Below are 17,193 nucleotides of genomic sequence, written 5' to 3'. Positions count from 1 at the left end.
ACAGGTGGGGGGCGTCTGGCCCCACACCCAGAAGGGCCCCGTCAGGACGTGGAGCTCTGGGTGCTCACTGTGGCCGCTCTTGTCCCTGCAGTGACCGCGTCAGATGAGCTGTGGGCGGTGGGCCCGCCCGGCTACCTCCTCCAGCGGCTCACACGGACCTTCAGCCACGCACACGGTGCCCAGAGCAGCCCGGCCGCCACCTCGCACCCTGAGGACCTGGAGGACGAGTGGGAGGTCATCTGAAGGAGCTCGGGCGGCGCTCAGGGCGGCCGGATGTGCCGTGCCCCATCGGTTCTGAGCCGCGCTCTCAGACACGCCACATCCACGCGTCTGGACATGTGGGCACGTTGAACGCCCCACACTTGCTTTCACCATGTTTGTTTCCTTCTCGTTCCAGAACTACAGCCTCAGCCGAGTAACTGGAGCCTGCGCGGTCGTCCGCGTGGGGCAGTGGCTGTGGTCAGGGTCTCGTCGCTGACCACACCCTGTGGGCTGCCACAGCAGCCACGTCGAGGCCGAAGGTCAGTGCTCCCACCACTGGACACGCTCCCACGTGGTGCACCTCCTCCCAGGGACACAGGTTCCCGCACACATTCCACACCAGGCGCCCAGATGTGAACCCAAGGCCGCTTTGGAGGGGTAGGCGCTGGCCGTGCCAGGATGGAGGCCACGCCGCAGCCGCCCAGGCCAAAATGCGCTCACTGCCTGGAGACACTCCAGCCACAGCACTACAGGCCAGCAGGCGATGACCTGGCCGTGCACGCACCCAGGCAGGTCGATGCAGGAAGGTGGGAGGGGTTGGGGGGGCGGGCGCAGCGCCCTCTCGCTAGCAGGAGTCTGTGCAGCTCGTGCTGCAGGGCACAAGACTAGGGCACCCTCAGGAGCAATCTTCAGTTGTCGCCTTTTTGTTTGTTGTACAAACCTGCATACGATACCTCGTTAGGAATGAAATGTCAGATTTAGGAGAGAAACCTAGTCCCTGAAGCCCACGGAAGGCCTCGCTCCTTCCGTGGTTTGTCCCGAGCCCGCAGCCTCAGCTGCCGCGTCCGGCAGTGGGCGTCGCCTGTGCGTCCTTGTGTGGGGAGCCCTTGGGCCGCCGGCTCCCAGTGCAGCTGCACTGTCACGGCACTTGGGCTGATCCCTAGGTTAGTGCTCGCTGTGGTCGGCTGCTGTGGCCCCGTCAGACGTCAGTTCATGGGTCAGCCTGCAGTGCCCAGTCACCTCGCTGGCACCTGAGCTGTAGGACTTGGAGCCCAGCCTGCATCCACCCTGAGCCCCCTCCCCTGGACACAGCTGCCCATTCTGGCCGCTGCTGGTTTTAGCTGCCTTTTGCCCGGGGCCCAGGCACTCGAGGCCTGTTTCCTACTAACGCAAGCATGTCAAGCCCCCAGGACCTGGGTGGCGAGCAGGGAGATACGTCCTCCGAGGGCACCAGGCAGCGGTGGAGAGGGTCCTGCAGGGCCCAGTGCGGACCGGCAGCTGGGGCGATGCTGCTGCACACCTCGTTGTCGTAGGTCCTTCCTTAGGGTTTGGTGACAGCAGAGGCCGCCCGGGGGCTGCAGCGAGTTCGGGCCTCACCGCTCCACGGACGGCAGGCTCCTCCAGGCCCGCGGGCTTCCACGCGTCACCCCGTCTCCTCGATGCGCTGACCACAGAGCTGCAGTGCTGGGCACGGTTTCTCCCTGGTTCTGACTTTCGGTTGTGCTTGAGACAGTGCAACGAACTGGACATTTTCCACGCCGGGTCAAGCCTGTGTCTGAGCCGTGACCAGGTGTCCCCTGGGCACTCGTGGAGGTCATGTTCCCGCTGGGGCTGGGGTCCCTGCCCACCCACCCCACTGCCCGCAGAGTGCAGCGGATGTGATCGCCTGCCCCGACCCACGTGACATGCACACCGGCCTGCCGAGGGTGGCGGGCCTGCGGGAGGGGTCACCCCACAGGGGCTTGTGCCCCGGTCCCGGGAGGCGGAGTGCAGGCCGCCTGCTCACGGAGGCACTGAGGCCCGGGCTAAACCTCCGTCCAGGAAACAAGGGTGAGCAGTGCCCTTTGGGACCAGCACACGGAGAAAGACCACGTGCCGGCCGGCAGGGCACCTGGGCCGGAGGCTGACAGGTCACATCCGTCAGCAGACACGGAGGACGGAGGGCTGGAAGCAGGAGGGCCGCGGATTCCCGGCGGGGGAGGGGCCCTGCGGCCTCGGCTTCCCACAGGGCCTCACGCCTCCATCAGCCTGTCAGGACCCCCGCGTGGTTTCTACGTGGGAGGGGCAGGAGGCGCTCCCAAATAACGCCTGTTCTCCTCGAACGCCCCTGCCGGCCTCCGCCCTCCGCCCTCCGCCCTCCGCGGGCCGTCAGGTGAGACTGTCACGGAACTCGCTCTGCTGCCATGGAGCCCAGCTCTGGCGCCCCGGCCGCCCACTCAGCACTCTCACTGTCCTGGGAAGAGGAGTGAGGATGGGGCGGGGGGCAGGGACACCCCGCAGCCCAGCCAGGCCCCCAGAGGTTGCACCATGCAGGTGGCATCGGGCTGAGGGGGCCGAGAGACTTCACAGCCCGTGGACCACTGCTCAGCTGTTGGCACAAAATAAACCTGAGGTGGATTAAATGGTGTCCGGTTTCTGGGCGGCCAGGGCTCTCTGACCTCTGCGGGGGAAGCGCAGAGGAAATGGATTTGATTTCTTCAGGGGAAATGGTGCAGATTAAAGCCACGTGCACTGACGGGAAATGGCACCCGGGGCGCGGTGTTGCGCACACACCCTCGCACTGGCTCCACCGGGAGGAGGGACGCCTCAGACCCGATGGACAAAGGCGGGGCAGGGGCCGAGGGTGGGGGAGCCCCTGGCAGCCCAGCAGCGGCCTCGAAACCTTCGCGCCCAGGACTCCACCCCGGACACTGCCCTCAGTCCGAGTCCTGGGCCGGCCAACGGCCTGACGTGCAGCACAGCCCGCGTCGGACTGGAGCCCACGGCACAGGCTCTCGGAAAGGCGGGCGCGGCAGCCCGTCCACTGGGCAGCCTGGCTCCTGGGGGCGGCTGCTGTGCCCTAGGAGGCCACTCGTGGGGCGGCTGCGCGCTCACTGGCGGGTGGAGAACCTCCGCTCCAGGGCGCCCGAGGCCCTTGAGGAGCGAGCCCACCACGCAGGCTGCTGCGCACAAACCTGTGGGCAGGTGTTGAATTCCGAGCCGTGTAGATTTTTATTCCAAAAGTAATAAAACTTGCATTTTAAAGCGCAGTCCTCGCTAGCATTCTCTCTGTGCTCTCAGAAATAACCACCAAAGACTTCGTCCAACTCACGTTCCCAGGGTGTACGATATAGAAGCTTATGCTGCGTGCGTTTAAAAATAGTGTGACATGGTGTCATGTATGTAACAACATGCATAGGAAAAATACCCGTATATACACCAATGGAAAACACAGGAAGGAACGACACCGAAGGCTAGCAGTGTGTCTGGGGCGTGGGGGTGGGTTGGCCTCTTGATTGGGGGCTGGGCTGGGCAGTGGGTGTCTCCAGGCGGGCCCCGCCCACCCTGCCCCAGCTTCTCTGCAGAGTACGGGGTCCGCCGTGAGCGTGATTCTGTAAGCTAAATTCCTTCAACTCGGCCAAGGTAGAAATCTGTCTTCCCCTGTCCTGACTGGGGGGTGGATACAGGTGTGTAGACATTGTCCTCCCTCAGACTATACACTCCAAGTCTGCATTTATTACCCATCGATTGTGCCTCCATTTAACATGTAGCCAAAACCAATCCCTGCGGGGCGGGCTCCGTCCGGTCACTGCTTGTGAATCGGGTCCAGAGGCTACACAGCCTCCATCCCGACGTCCAGGACACGCCTTGTTCTGAGCAGGATGTGGGGTGACTGGAAACTGCTCTCAATACAGTATTTGAAAGTTGAAGAAGGGGGGGGGCGGGATGGAAATGGGGGAAAGAGTAACCTCGGGTGAGCGAGGCTGCAGAGGCACAGCGAGGTCTGCACAGGGTCACGTCACCAGGGCCTTGCAGCCTGCCCTCCTGGCATCCCCCCAGGCCACCCGACAGCACGCAGTGTCCTGTGCTGTCCCTTCAGGCTCTGGGCAGATCATGATACCAACAGGTGTCCAGGGTACAGATTCCGGCCTCCTGGCTGGGTTCACTAGGCCCCTGGATGGGCCTGGGGGACCGAGTTGGCCACAGTCAGATTTTCTTGTGAAAGGCTGGAGGAATGGACGAACTCGGCAAACGAACCAGCACTTCACTGCAGAGAAGAGGGGCCTGTTGTGGGCAGAGAAGCCAATGAGCCCGCGGCCAGGGGCCGAGAGTGGAGCTGCTGTCCACCCCGGGGCCCTGGCTGGGCCTGGCCGCCTTGTCCCCAGACTCCACGCTCATCACCAGGCGGTCATGGTGACAGGTCATGGTGACGTGACGGGCAGGGCCCCGCGCTTGCTGCCTCCCGGGGGCTGGAGGGCTCAGCCAGCTGATAAGCCCAAGCTGGGCCTGCCCTCCCTCCCCTCCAACCCTCCCCCCCTCCTGGCCAGCAGCGGCCACCAGATACCCTTATCTGCCCTGCACCTCCCCTGTCACCCACAGGCGTCAGTCCCCAGTGATGCTTGTGGAGGCTGTGCCCAGAACCAGGCCCTGCCCGCTGGGCTGTCACAGGTCTGTGAGCTGGCCTGGGCTCCCTCTCCCTTCAGCGAGGACATTGGGCTGATGCCCGGGCTGCCCCCCCCTTGTCCACTCCTCCAAGGGGTGCTGAGATGGAACCCCAATGTCACCCAAGAAATGAGGGTGCAATCCCCTGCTCACCCCAAACCAAACCACTCCACTTGGGCCCTGGCCTTCTCCACTCTGTGCCACCCACATCCTCCTGCTGGGATCCTGCCCCAAACTCCAGGACCAGCCCAGGTGCCACCTCCGCTTGCCTGACAATGAGAGGCATCCCCCTTGCAGGGCCTCAGGGAGCCCTGAGATGGGACAGCTCCCCCTGCCCCTGCCTCACCCCAGTCCCAGCCCAGGGGGCACAAAGGAGGTTGTCCCCGAAGAGGGGGAGTGAGGGGGGACCTCAGCCCGGGCCCTGGACCAGCCCCTCGGAGGCCAGAGCTGGCGCTGGGGAAACTAAGAGGAAGTCTGCAGGCCCAGGTCCCCCGCCAGGTGCCCAGCATCAGGGCTCCAAGCCCCTTCCCCCTTCACCTCCAGAGCCACCGTGACCTGTTCTAGACACTCGGCTCCCCGTCCCGTCTCCCCTCAGGAAATGTCCCCTCCCTGACAGCGGCAGGACTGGGGCCGTGTAGAGGAACCAGGGGCTCCTGAGGGCGTTTTGAGTTGGGAGAGGTGAGTATCCAACACCCCCCGCCCCCTGCCCCGTGTCAAGGTTCAGAGAAGCTACCCAACCTGCCCAGGACACATGGGGGGGAGGGGCCCTCACTCCCACCGGAGCCCAGGATCAGCCACTGGCTGCACACCCTTACCCCCTCCTTCCCACCAGGCCTGTGCACCCCCACCCCACACATCCTAGAACTGGGGTCACATCCTTTTCAGGGCACGCAGAGCTTGGAGATGGTCCAAAACACTTTGAAAACATGGGGCACAGAAGTTCGGGATACAGGGGTGTGTCCCAGGTCACCCTGAGAGTGAGTGGTAGGTGCAGGCCAGAACCAGGTCCCACAAGCAAGACTTTCCTGCACCCAGGCCCCTTCTGTATCCCGTCCTATGGCCACCAAAGCCTCTTTGGCCCCCAGGCATGCCCCCCTCAGGGAGGCTGGGGCAGGGTGGGCAGTGGGTGCCCCGCCAGGCTGGTGACCACGTCATGCACACCTTTAGCCCTCAGCTCCTGGCAGAACACCGTGGCTGCCACCCCCGGGTTGAATTTCACGGCCCAGAATTCCTGAGCCCTGCAGCCTGGCTGTGCTCCTGGTCCAAGGCGCCTGGGCATGGACCCCGCTTTTCCGCCAGGGCCCCTTTCCCTGAAAGGCTGTGACAGATCTGCTGGCCAGTCTGCACCTTGAGAACCTGCCTGCGGAAACCAGCTCTACTGGCTGGGCATGGCCTCCACAAGCCTCACTGGGGACTGACGCCCGTGGGTGAGAGGGGAGGCACCACATTGCAGGCTGCCACTGGGCGATGCAGCCACACCACCCTGGGCACCACCTAACACCCCCTGGGAGGCCCACCTTGGGGGACTGAGGGCGGGTCAAGGCACAGCCAACCCACCTGAGGGGGTGGAGCTGGGCCAGGAGCCCAGGCTGGGTGCCTGCTCATCCTCAGGGAGAAAAAAAGGGGTGACAGCACGAGGCCAGGCCTGGGGAGACCAGGTTTGGTGGGGAAGTCACAGTGACACCCAGTGTGGGAGGGGGCAGGTGCCAGTGTGGGATAGGGAGGACCAGCTTGGGTCACACCTCCCCCTGTAGCAGCCTTCCTGGCCGCCTCGCCCTCCAGACCCAGCCCCCTGCTGTCAGTCCACAGCCCGGCTCAGCTTAGCGGTCACTCCCAGAGGGATAACCTTCCAGGAGGTTCTAGAATCGAGAGATGAGGGAGGAAGGTTGGCTCTCACCTTCCTCAGGCTGGGCAGTGAGCTGAGGTCAAGGCCTGCTCTTGGGAGCCACGTGATCCCTCAACCCCGCTCTGCGCAGGGAGGTCATGCACTGAGCCCAGCCCGACTCAGAAAACCTGCGGCGTGGAGCCCAGCTGCCACCCTCCCGGCCCCACGATGGGACAGACGAGGCAGAGTCTAACGTACAGCGGTCAGTGTATGTAAAGTGCCAGTACAACCTCCGAAAATAGTGCTCTCCCACGTCCAGTCCCAGGGCGCCCGGGGCTAGCCCTTGCCCGTGAGGTCCAGCGGCTGCAGGAAGGGCGGCAGCGGCAGCTCATCCAGGGCCTCGGGGAAGCGGCAGGGCGAGATGGCGGTGACCAGCACCTGCATGGCGCGCACGAAGAGCGAGGGCGGCGCCAGGCCCGCCAGGCACAGGAACTTGTCTTCGCCCAGCAGCCGCTGCCAGCGCGGCCGGTCGCCCAGCAGCTCACGGCGGGCCAGGCGGGCGGCCGCGGGCGTGTACAGCACCAGCAGGTCCAGCAGCAGCAGGCGGCGCTGGCGCGCCTCCCCGAGCGCAGCGGGCGCCCCGGGGGCAGGGGCGGCCCCGGAATCCAGGCCCAGGTGGCGCAGCAGCAGCTCGAGCGGCGTGAGGCCCCCGCCATCGCGCAGGCCGGGCGAGGCCCCGTGGCCGAGCAGCAGGAAGAGGCACTCGGGCCGCGCCAGTTCGCAGGCCACGTGCAGCGCCGTGCCCCCGCCCTCGACGCGGCCGCAGCCCCGGCGGTCCAGCAGGCGCGCGCGCTCCTCGGCCGGGAAGTCCCGCACGGCGCGCAGGATGCGGCGCAGGATGCCCACGCGGTTGTAGCGCACGGCCAGCGCCACGTGCGGCCCGGGCGCGGCGCAGCAGCGGAAGCCGGCGCTGGGCGGCGCGAGCGCGCGCCGGGGGAAGGTGGCCAGCAGGTAGTGCGCGTAGGCCTGGTGGTCGTGCACCAGCGCGTAGAGCAGCGCCTCGGACGGCGAGTAGGCGGCGGCGAGCCCGCGCTCGTCCCAGTGGAAGGCCTCGCTGGCGCGCATGTCCTCCAGCAGCCACACGGGCAGCTGGTCGCGCACCGCCTGGTAGAAGGCGAAGGAGGACTTGCGGCACTGCTTCTGCGCCCGCAGGCGCGCTGCGCTGGCGCCGTCCGCTCCCCCGGGCCGCTGTGCGTCCCACGGCATGCTGGCAGGGGCCACGCCGGCCTCAGGGCATGGGCTCCGCGGCCAACCACCTACAGGCAGAGGGGACACGGTGAGGTGCCTGGGCCCCTGTCCCCACCGCCGGGGGAAACCGGGGGGCCTACGAGGGGATCTGATCACCCCTCACAGGGCCGACACTGTACCCACCTCCGGCCTCACCGGCCCTTCCAGGCTCTCCTCACAGCTCCCTTCCCTCCAGACCCCACTATGTCCCACCTCCTGCTCCAGCTGCGCCTGACCTGAGCCTGACCTGAAATCCCCTCGTTCTCTGGCATCTCTAGGAGACCTGCCTCTGCCCGCAGCTCCTCCCACCCCCATGACCACAGTGAAACCTTACCCGCCCCCCAGCCCAGGGACCCCACGGGGAGAGTGCCTGCCCCCCTGGGCCAGGCGCACCCACCCCCAACAGAGAAAAGGCCAGGTGGCGGGTAGGAAAGTGACCCACATCTCAAGAGGAGCCAAACTCTTTCTGTAGCCCAGTCCTTTCGGTAGGACAAATCCCTGTCCTAACCTTGACCTGCCCTCTGACCCCTGACCCCTAGAGTCTACCCCCAGGCAGGGCAGGGGCAGAGCTCTGGACTCAGACCTACCTGGTTCCTGCACGGGATCCCCTAGCAGACGCGGGTCTGTCACTGCGCCTTCATCTGTAAGGAAGAGGGGAATGCAGGCCGCGAGCCCAGCAGGGTGAGTCTGGGGCGGGGCGGGACGCTACCTTCCACCCAAACATGATGTCTGCAGGGTGTCCACACCCCTGGCTCCTGGGAGGGGGCTGGAGGGTGAAGCCAACTGGAGCCTGGGGTGCACTCCCAGCCACTAGGGGAAGCAGGTGCTGTCAGCCATTCTCCAGCAAGGGGCAGGCGAGGCAAGGACCAGCCAGCAAGCCATGGCAGAGCCAAACCTCCAGCCCGGATCTCCTGCCTCCCATTTGGGGCTCCTTCCATACATGGGGTGTCCCAACCCCTGAGGGGGCCCAGCCTGAGCCCTGACCTTGCCCTCTGCGCCCCCAGCCTCCACCTGAGCCTTTGACCCCGGCCCAAGGTCCCCACTGCTTTCTCCCAGGGCTAAGTCCAAGATCAAAAGTCAAAAAGGTCCGGGAACTAAGTTACGGAGATGGGCACGGTGGGGGCGGCCTGCAGGCCCAGCGCCCTTTGGGGGGCACTGCGACTAGACACCCCCCACGCCTGGGCCTCTGCGCCCCAGGTGGACCCTGTGTGGGCAGCGTGGGGCGCCGGGCGGGTTACGTAAAGTTGGGCCGCCCCACGTCACCGGGCATTGAGTCACGGCCGCGGCTGGGTGAGTGGGGGGTGGGGCTGAAGAGAGCCCAGGGGCGCGTCCCGGGCCGTCCGCCAGCTCCTCCCGGTCCCCTCCCGGGGACGCGGGGACCCCGCCGGGGGCGAGGCCGGTGCTGCGGGCCGGCGGCTGGCGCAGCGAAGGCGGCACCTGCGTGTGCGTGTGTCCAGGGGGCGTGAGGGGGGCGGCGGCCCGGGGGGAGCGCCCGGCGCAGGGGCTGCGGGCCGGGAGAGCGGCGGGGGACTCACCGTGGGGGGCGGTGGCCGCGGGCCTGCGCGGGGAGTGCGGAGGCGAAGGTCCCAGGGCGGACGGACAGACGGGGAGCTGCCGCCGCCCGCGCCCGCCGCAGCCGCTCTCCGGGCCCCGCGGTCCGTCCCAACGCTGGGAGGCGGTGCGGGCGCCGGCGGCGGGCGGGCGGGCGGGCGGGCGGCGGGCGGCGCAGTGCGGCCCGGGCCGGGCAGGACCGCGGGGCCGTCCGCCGCCGCCATTGGCCCGCCCTGCCGGCCCCCGCCGCCGCCCATTGGCCGTCGCGCTGCACCATTGTTACGTCACCGGCGGGGGGCGGGGCGCCCGGCGGGACCTGCTGAAAAGTTGGGAGAAACTTGAGGGCGCGCGGGGCGGGGCGGGGCTTCGGGAAACGGAGCCGCGGGGAGTGGAGGCCCCGGGCGGCGGCTCCTGCGTGCGGGGCGGTGGCTCCTGCGTGCGGGGTGGTGGCTCCTGCGTGCGGGGTGGCGGCTCCTGCGTGCGGGGCGGCGCACGCGTGGACGCCCCGGGTCCATCGACCGGGACTTTCCTGGTCGCCCCATGAGTCGTAGTCGAGGTCCCCTTTGCAATGACCCTGTGACCTTGGGAAGACATCTGTACGCGGAGGGGTCAGGAGGCGGGAGCTGTGACCCCTAAGGGCCTCTGCCGGCTGGGGTAGGGCCCTCGGGGTCAGAGGCTCGGGTTCAGGCTGGGGGCGCCGAGGACGCTCCCAGGGAATGGAGGATCGGGTGCAGACAGCAATTCGTGAGCACCTGCTGTGTGCCATGTTCACATTCGGTAGTGCTGGGAGCGATGAAATTGGGGCTCACAGAGGGTGGCCTCCAAACCAGCAGCAGCCAGGACGCAAGCCAGGCGCTTCCCCTGCTTTTCTTCAGACGTGTGCTGGGTTGGGCCCCAGCTTTCCCACAAGGAAAAGGGGCCCGAGGTTTGGGGCACCGCACAGGTCACGCGGAGACGCACCCAGGCGCCCTCACCCAAAGCCCTGCCTGGCCTCAGTGCGTGTGGCCTTGCAGGCCCTCCCATGCCTCCCGGGGCCCATGGCAGCCAGATGCACAGGAGCTGGGTCGCAGGCGGCAGCCGCACTCCGGGGAGCACTAATTCACTTGCCTGGATCTGGGTTCCACTTTGCCTGGCCTCAGCCTTGACCTCCTCCCCTCTCTCAGCTCCCGTTCCCTATCCCACTCCCCTCCCCTGTCCCAGGTGTCTCTGCATAGGATGGGGTCCGAAGGAATGGTGGTCCTGGGGCTGACCTTTGGCCTCTGGGAGCCCCAGGTCCTGGGAGACAGCCTCGGGAGCTGGTGGCTCAGGCCTGCAGCCGCCCTGCTGCCTCGGCCCCAAGAAGACAAGGGCTGGAGTGGAGGCCTCAGGCGTCTCCATGGCAGCAGTGGAATGAGGGTGAAAGGGCATCAGCTGTGGGTGCCTGGCATACAGCTGGCTTCCAGGCAGCTCTCTCCGTGCCTCCATGCCCTCCTTGCTGGGGTTCCCAGAAGCCCCTTTCTAAAAGTCATATCTGACCCCATTTCTCTACTGCTTAGGACAGTGGTTCTCAACCTTGGCTGCACATTAGAATCACCTGGGAATCTTTTTAAAATCCTGATTTCTGGGCCTCCTCCTCCGGAAATTCTGTTTCTTTCTTACTGATGTTGTGGCCCCACCCCAGAACAAAGAAACAGAATTTCCGGAGGATGGGGCCCAGAAATCAGGATTTTAAAAAGATTCCCAGGTGATTCTAATGTGCAGCCAAGGTTGAGAACCACTGGCTTAGGAGCTTGCCGAGGAAGTGGACTTAGCCAGAAAGACCAGGTGGGGAGGGGAAAGGCATTCTGGGGGGGAGAGGGGGGAACCCAGCTGGAGGGAGCAAAGGTCTGGGAGAGGCGGAGGGAGGCTGCAAAGGTCCGATGGGGTGAATCACAGGGCAAGGAGCTCCTGAGGACTTGAAGCAGGAAGCGTTCGGAAGTCTGAATTATTTCAGACACAAAAAATAGCCCAGCAGAGTGGCTCAGTGCTTGAGCGTCACCCTAGGAACCAGGAGGCATGGTCGGATTCCCGGTCGTGCGTGCAGGAGGCAGCTGATCCCACTAGCCAGGGCAGCCTTGATTTTATGTTGTTTTGTTTTGTTTTGTTTTGTTTTGTTTTTTATTAATTAAATCTTTATTGTTCAGATTATTACATTTGTTCCTCTTTTTCCCCCCCATAACTCCCCTCCACCCAGTTCCCACCCCACCCTCCTCCCTCACCCCCCCCCCACACTGTCCTCATCCATAGGTGCACGATCTTTGTTCAGTCTCTTCCTGCATCCCCCACACCCTTTCCCCCCCCCCCGCCCCAGAGAATAGCCAGTCCACTCCCTTTCTATGCCCCTGATTCTATTATAATCACCAGTTCATTCTGTTCATCAGATTATTCACTTGATTTTCAGATTCACTTGTTGATAGATGTGTATTTGTTGTTCATAATTTGTATCTTTACCTTTTTCTTCTTCTTCCTCTTCTTAAAGGATACCTTTAGCTTTTTCTTATGTGTGAAGCTCTTTATCTGACCTTCAATTCCAAATGATAGCTTTGCTGGATAAAGTAATCTTGGTTGTAAATTCTTGGCATTCATCACTTTGAATATTTCTTGCCACTCCCTTCTGGCCTGCAAAGTTTCTGGTGAGAAGTCAGCTGACAGTAGTATGGGTACTCCCTTGTAGGTAACTGACTGTCTTTCTCTTGCTGCTTTTAAGATTCTCTCTTTGTCTTTTGCTCTTGGCATTTTAATTATGATGTGTCTTGGTGTGGTCCTCTTTGGATTCCTTTTGTTTGGGGTTCTCTGCGCTTCCTGGACTTGTAAGTCTATTTCTTTCACCAGGTGGGGGAAGTTTACTGTCATTATTTCTTCAAATAGGTTTTCAATATCTTGCTCTCTCTCTTCTTCTGGCACCCCTATAATTCAGATGTTGGTACGCTTAAAGCTGTCCCAGAGGCTCCTTACACTATCTTCGTATTTTTGGATTCTTTTTTCATTTTGCTTTTCCAGTTGAGTGTTTTTTGCTTCTTCGTATTTCAAATCGTTGACTTGATTCTTGTGATCCTCTAGTCCAGGGGTGGGCAAACTTTTTGACTCGAGGGCCACAATGGGTTCTTAAACTGGACCGGAGGGCCGGAACAAAAGCATGGATGGAGTGTTTGTGTGAACTAATATAAATTCAAAGTAAATATCATTACATAAAAGGGTACGGTCTTCTTTTTTTTTTTTTTTAGTTTTATTCATTTTCGGCCCGTGGGCCGTAGTTTGCCCATGGCTGCTCTAGTCTGCTGTTGGGAGTCTGTATAATATTCTTTATTTCAGTCAGTGTATGCTTAATTTCAAGTTGGTCCTTTATCACAACCTCGAGGGTCTCATTAGATTTCTTGTAGGTCTCATTAAGTTTATCAGCAGTTTCTAGAAAGTTCTTGAAAAAGCTAAAGGAGTTCATCACCACCAAACCAGTATTATATGAAATGCTTAAAGGTATCCTTTAAGAAGAGGAAGAAGAAGAAAAAGGTAAAGATACAAATTATGAACAACAAATACACATCTATCAGCAAGTGAATCTGAAAATCAAGTGAATAATCTGATGAACAGAATGAACTGGTGATTATAATAGAATCAGGGGCATGGAAAGGGAGTGGACTGGCTATTCTTGGGGGGGCAAGGGGTGAGGAGGATGCGGGAAGAGACTCGACAAAAATCGTGCACCTATGGATGAGGACAGTGGGTGGGGAGTGAGGGAGGAGGGTGGGGTGGGAACTGGGTGGAGGGGAGTTATGGGGGAAAAAAGAGGAACAAATGTAATAATCTGAACAATAAAGATTTAATTAATAATAAAAAAAGAAAAACCTTAAAAGTGTGGTTTTGAACTCTATATCCAGTAGTTTGCTTTCCTCCATTTCTGTCATTTGTGTCCTTTTTCTTTGTCTCCACATTTGTTATGCTTACCTGTGTTGATAAAGTGGTTTCTGTGCTACATGTCCTCTAGGGCCCAGTGGTTCAGCCTCCCCAATTACCTGAGGAGGACACTCTTGGTGCACCCCCTTGTGGGCTTTGTGCACAGTCTTGTTGTAGTTAAGCCTTGATTGTTGTAGGTATCACTGGGAGGAATTGACCTCCAGGCCAATTGGCTGTGAGAATCAGCTGTGTCTGCAGTGGGAGAACTTCTGTGCTGGAGACACCCTTCTGGGGCAAGACTTGCTTCAGTGGGGCTTTGGTGGTCACTGAGTCTGCCCCCTGAGTGTGTCCTTTATGGTTCCACGGAGCTGCAAACTGGATGGTCCCACTCTGACCTCTAGGTACACTCTGATTTTATGTTTTATTACTATTTCAAAATTAAACCTTTGCAGAGAATTCAGGTGGCTACCAAGGAGGTAGGGTCAAGCTGTGTTTTGGTTTTATTTTGATAATAGTTTATTGATTTTTAGAGAGAGAAGGATCAAGAGAGAAACATCGATTTAAGAGCGTAGTAACATCAATCGGCTGCCTCCTGTCCGCCCCCTCCTGGGGATCGAGCCTGCAACCTGGGCACGTGCCCTTGACTGGAATCAGACCGGCCACCTCCTGGTGCAGGAGAGGACGCCCAGCCAACCCAGCCCTGGCCAGGGCTCGCGCTGTGCTTTTACTAGTGAAACCCAGAAGCCAGCTGGGTGGCCATCCAAAGGGAGTGCGGAAGGTAACCAGACGCACCTTCCCTGTGGGATCTGGTCCCTCAGCAGCAGGCCTTTCTGAGGGGACTGTGTGAGCCTGGAGCCTTGGTACCACCCCCTCACCTGCCCTCCGCACCCCCCACCCAAGGGAGGCAGTCTCCATGGAACTCTGGGTTCTTGTAGGATCTCTGAATCCAGCTGTGCCTGAGGACTCGGACTGTCTCATTAAAGGAGCTGGTAATTTTTTTTTATTTTTTAAAATATATATTTCATTGATTTCAGAGAGGAAGGGAGAGGGAGAGAGAGATAGAAACATCAATAATGAGAGAGAATCATTGATTGGCTGCCTCCTGCACACCCCACACTGGGGATTGAGCCCACAACCCGGATATGTGCCCCAACCAGGAATCAAACCATAACCTCCTAGGTCGACGTTCAACCACTGAGCAACACCGGCTGGGCAAAATTCTCTTTTTAAAAATGCCCTAACTCATTCGAGTATCCACCTGGGGCAGGCCCTGTCCTCCCAGCAGGATTATAATGTCCCCTTCCTGCTCAGCAGGTCCAGGTTTATGAGGGAAATGACATGGCAGCTGCGGGACATGCATGTACAGGTTTCATGCAGCCACCATCAAGGTCAAAGTCAGAGAGCTGGCACTTCCAGTCTGTCAGGTGCAGATGAGAATGGCGCCTGCCCCAGAGAGCCACCCACCGAAGGAGTTCTCTAGGGACCTGCTGTGCCCACAAGGGCTGGCCTTCGTGCCTGAGCTGCTGGGATTCATCCTATGTAATAAAAGGATAATATGCAAATTGTCCCTCGGGAGTTCAACTGACATCGAGGTCAACCGCTTGCTATGACGTGTGCTGACTACCAGGGGGTGGCGCAGGACGAAGGAAGGCCCTGGCTGGCAGCTGGCAGCAGGGGGAAGGAAGGCCCTGATTGGACCTGATTGCCGGCCCCGCCTAGGGACCCTATCTGTGCATGAATTTCATGCACCGGGCCTCTAGTTTTTAAATATTTCAACATGAACATGTTAAAAGGAAAAGCATCCATATTGTCTTATAAATGCTGGAAGCCACCCACTGGCCTGTTGACAGCAGTGCCCCTGGGGGGAGAGTCAGCAAGAGGAGGGAGGGTTCCTGGGAGTTTTCATTCTGAACCTTTGACAAAGGACACATATTCACATATTATTTGTGTAATTAAGGTGGGGTTTTTGTTTTGTTTTGTTTTGTTTAAAATATATTTTATTGATTTTTTACAGAGAGGAAGGGAGAGAGATAGTTAGAAACATCGATGAGAGAGAAACATCGATCAGCTGCCTCCTGCACATCTCCCACTGGGGATATGCCCGAAACCCAGGTACATGCCCTTGACCGGAATCGAACCTGGGACCCTTCAGTCCGCAGGCCGATGCTCTATCCACTGAGCCAAACCGGTTTTGGCTAAGGTGGGTTTTTGGCTAAGGTGGGTTTTTAAAGAGGCAGGTCCCATTGGCAAAATGCTGCCTCAAGGTCATTGCTTCGCTGGTTTGCCCAGTGCGGTAGGTCAGACTGTCAGCTCACTTTACAGGTAGGGAAACTGAGGCTGGGAGAAGAGATGGCTTTGCACACGGAGGTGGAACCTATGAGGGAAGGCTTTGGTGTCGGGAGTTCCTGAGCTCTGGAGTTTCAGACCACTTTGTGCAAGTTGGTGAGGCCCCCTAGCATCACCGCCACTCTCAGGACTGGGGTCAGCTGCAGGTGGGTGGGTCCCTCCATCCCCGACAGGGAAGTAGGGTCAGCCAGCACTCTGAGCAGCCTCACCCATTAATTTAGTCAACAAACTGGCCCCTGAGCCTGTTCTGAGGACCCGGGGTGAGTGGGCAGGAGAGGAGGCACCTGCGCCCCTCAAATGGAGTCCGGAAGGCTCTGTGTCCAAACGCCCTCACCCCCCTGTCACTGCTCCATCCACCTCCCAGGCCCCCCCCCCCGCCCCCCCACCGCCTGCAGCCTGAGGGGTCCTGGCAAAACCCATCAGTTTGGCCCTTCCTCTGCTCAGACCTGCTGCCTGCCCACCTCTCAGCCTCAAGGCCAGACCCTTCACGTTCACTGGGAACCTGGCCTTAGGCCTCGGGGCCTGTGCTTGCTGTTCCCTCTGCCTGCCCGCCCCCCACTCCCGCCCCCCGCCCCAGGTCTGCATGGCCTCATTTCAGGGTCACCTGCCTAAAAGAGCTGGGGAGCAGTGTCCCTGCTCCTGAGGGTTCCTCCTGGGTCAGCCCCCAGAGGGGGCCTACCTGTCCCTACAGGAGAACAGGTGCCCATAAAAGCTGATGGCTAAGTGGGGGAGTCATCAGGCTGGGGAGGCGGGAGCAGGGCAGGCAGGCCTGGTCAGCCTGGGGGTGTGGGCGGTGCTGGAGAAAGGGGTGCCCTGGGCAGGGCAGGGAACCCATGATTCTTCCCGGCTGGGTCAGAGCCCCCCATCCCCCTCCCCAGCCCAGGACCTGCCCCCCATCCCCCTCCCCAGCCCAGGACCTGCCCCCCATTCCCCTTCCCAGTCCAGGACCTGCCCCCATCCCCCTCCCCAGCCCAGGACCTGCCCCCCATCCCCCTTCCCAGCCCAGGACCTGCCCCCCATCCCCTTCCCAGCCCAGGACCTGCCCCCCATCCCCCTCCCCAGCCCAGGACCTGCCCCCATCCCCCTCCCCAGCCCAGGACCTGCCCCCATCCCCCTCCCCAGCCCAGGACCTGCCCCCCATCCCCCTTCCCAGCCCAGGACCTGCCCCCCATCCCCCTCCCCAGCCCAGGACCTGCCCCCCATCCCCCTTCCCAGCCCAGGACCTGCCCCCCATCCCCCTTCCCAGCCCAGGACCTGCCCCCCATCCCCCTTCCCAGCCCAGGACCTGCCCCCCATCCCCCTTCCCAGCCCAGGACCTGCCCCCCATCCCCCTTCCCAGCCCAGGACCTGCCCCCCATCCCCCTCCCCAGCCCAGGACCTGCCCCCCATCCCCCTCCCCAGCCCAGGACCTGCCCCCATCCCCCTCCCCAGCCCAGGACCTGCCCCCATCCCCCTCCCCAGCCCAGGACCTGCCCCCATCCCCCTTCCCAGCCCAGGACCTGCCCCCATCCCCCTCCCCAGCCCAGGACCTGCCCCCATCCCCCTCCCCAGCCCAGGACCTGCCCCCCATCCCCCTCCCCAGCCCAGGACCTGCCCCCATCCCCCTCCCCAGCCCAGGACCACAGACCAGCTTCGTGGGGAGCGGCCAGCCC

General features: G+C 61.5%; 2 protein-coding genes across 3 annotated transcripts in view; one reads left to right on the top strand and one right to left on the bottom strand.

Moving 5' to 3' along the window:
* Nucleotides 1-3,229, top strand: part of TECPR2 (tectonin beta-propeller repeat containing 2) — a 67,143-nt gene extending 63,914 nt beyond the window's left edge. The window contains exon 20 of the mRNA XM_081104944.1: nt 92-3,229. Within this exon, the coding sequence (XP_080961070.1) occupies nt 92-243 (152 nt within the window). The 3' untranslated portion in view covers nt 244-3,229. The remainder of the gene's footprint in view (nt 1-91) is intronic.
* On the bottom strand, nt 3,171-9,439 carry ANKRD9 (ankyrin repeat domain 9). Of its 2 annotated transcripts, none has more exons than XM_081104927.1 (4): nt 9,271-9,439; nt 8,323-8,376; nt 6,521-7,764; nt 3,171-4,245 (listed from the first exon to the last, which is right to left on the bottom strand). In XM_081104927.1, exon 3 carries the CDS (start codon nt 7,712-7,714, stop codon nt 6,785-6,787), a length of 930 nt encoding a protein of 309 aa, XP_080961053.1. In that variant the 5' UTR covers nt 7,715-7,764; nt 8,323-8,376; nt 9,271-9,439; the 3' UTR covers nt 3,171-4,245; nt 6,521-6,784. The 2 variants fall into 2 exon arrangements, with proteins under 2 accessions (XP_080961053.1, XP_080961052.1); XM_081104926.1 differs by having other exon boundaries at nt 3,678-4,245; nt 6,707-7,764; nt 9,271-9,432.
* Between the last annotated feature and the right edge of the window lie 7,754 nt (nt 9,440-17,193).

The sequence above is a fragment of the Myotis nattereri genome (assembly GCF_964212035.1).
Source record: "Myotis nattereri genome assembly, chromosome: 1".
NCBI lineage: Eukaryota > Metazoa > Chordata > Mammalia > Chiroptera > Vespertilionidae > Myotis > Myotis nattereri.
This window is presented reverse-complemented; position numbering and strand designations above follow the sequence as displayed.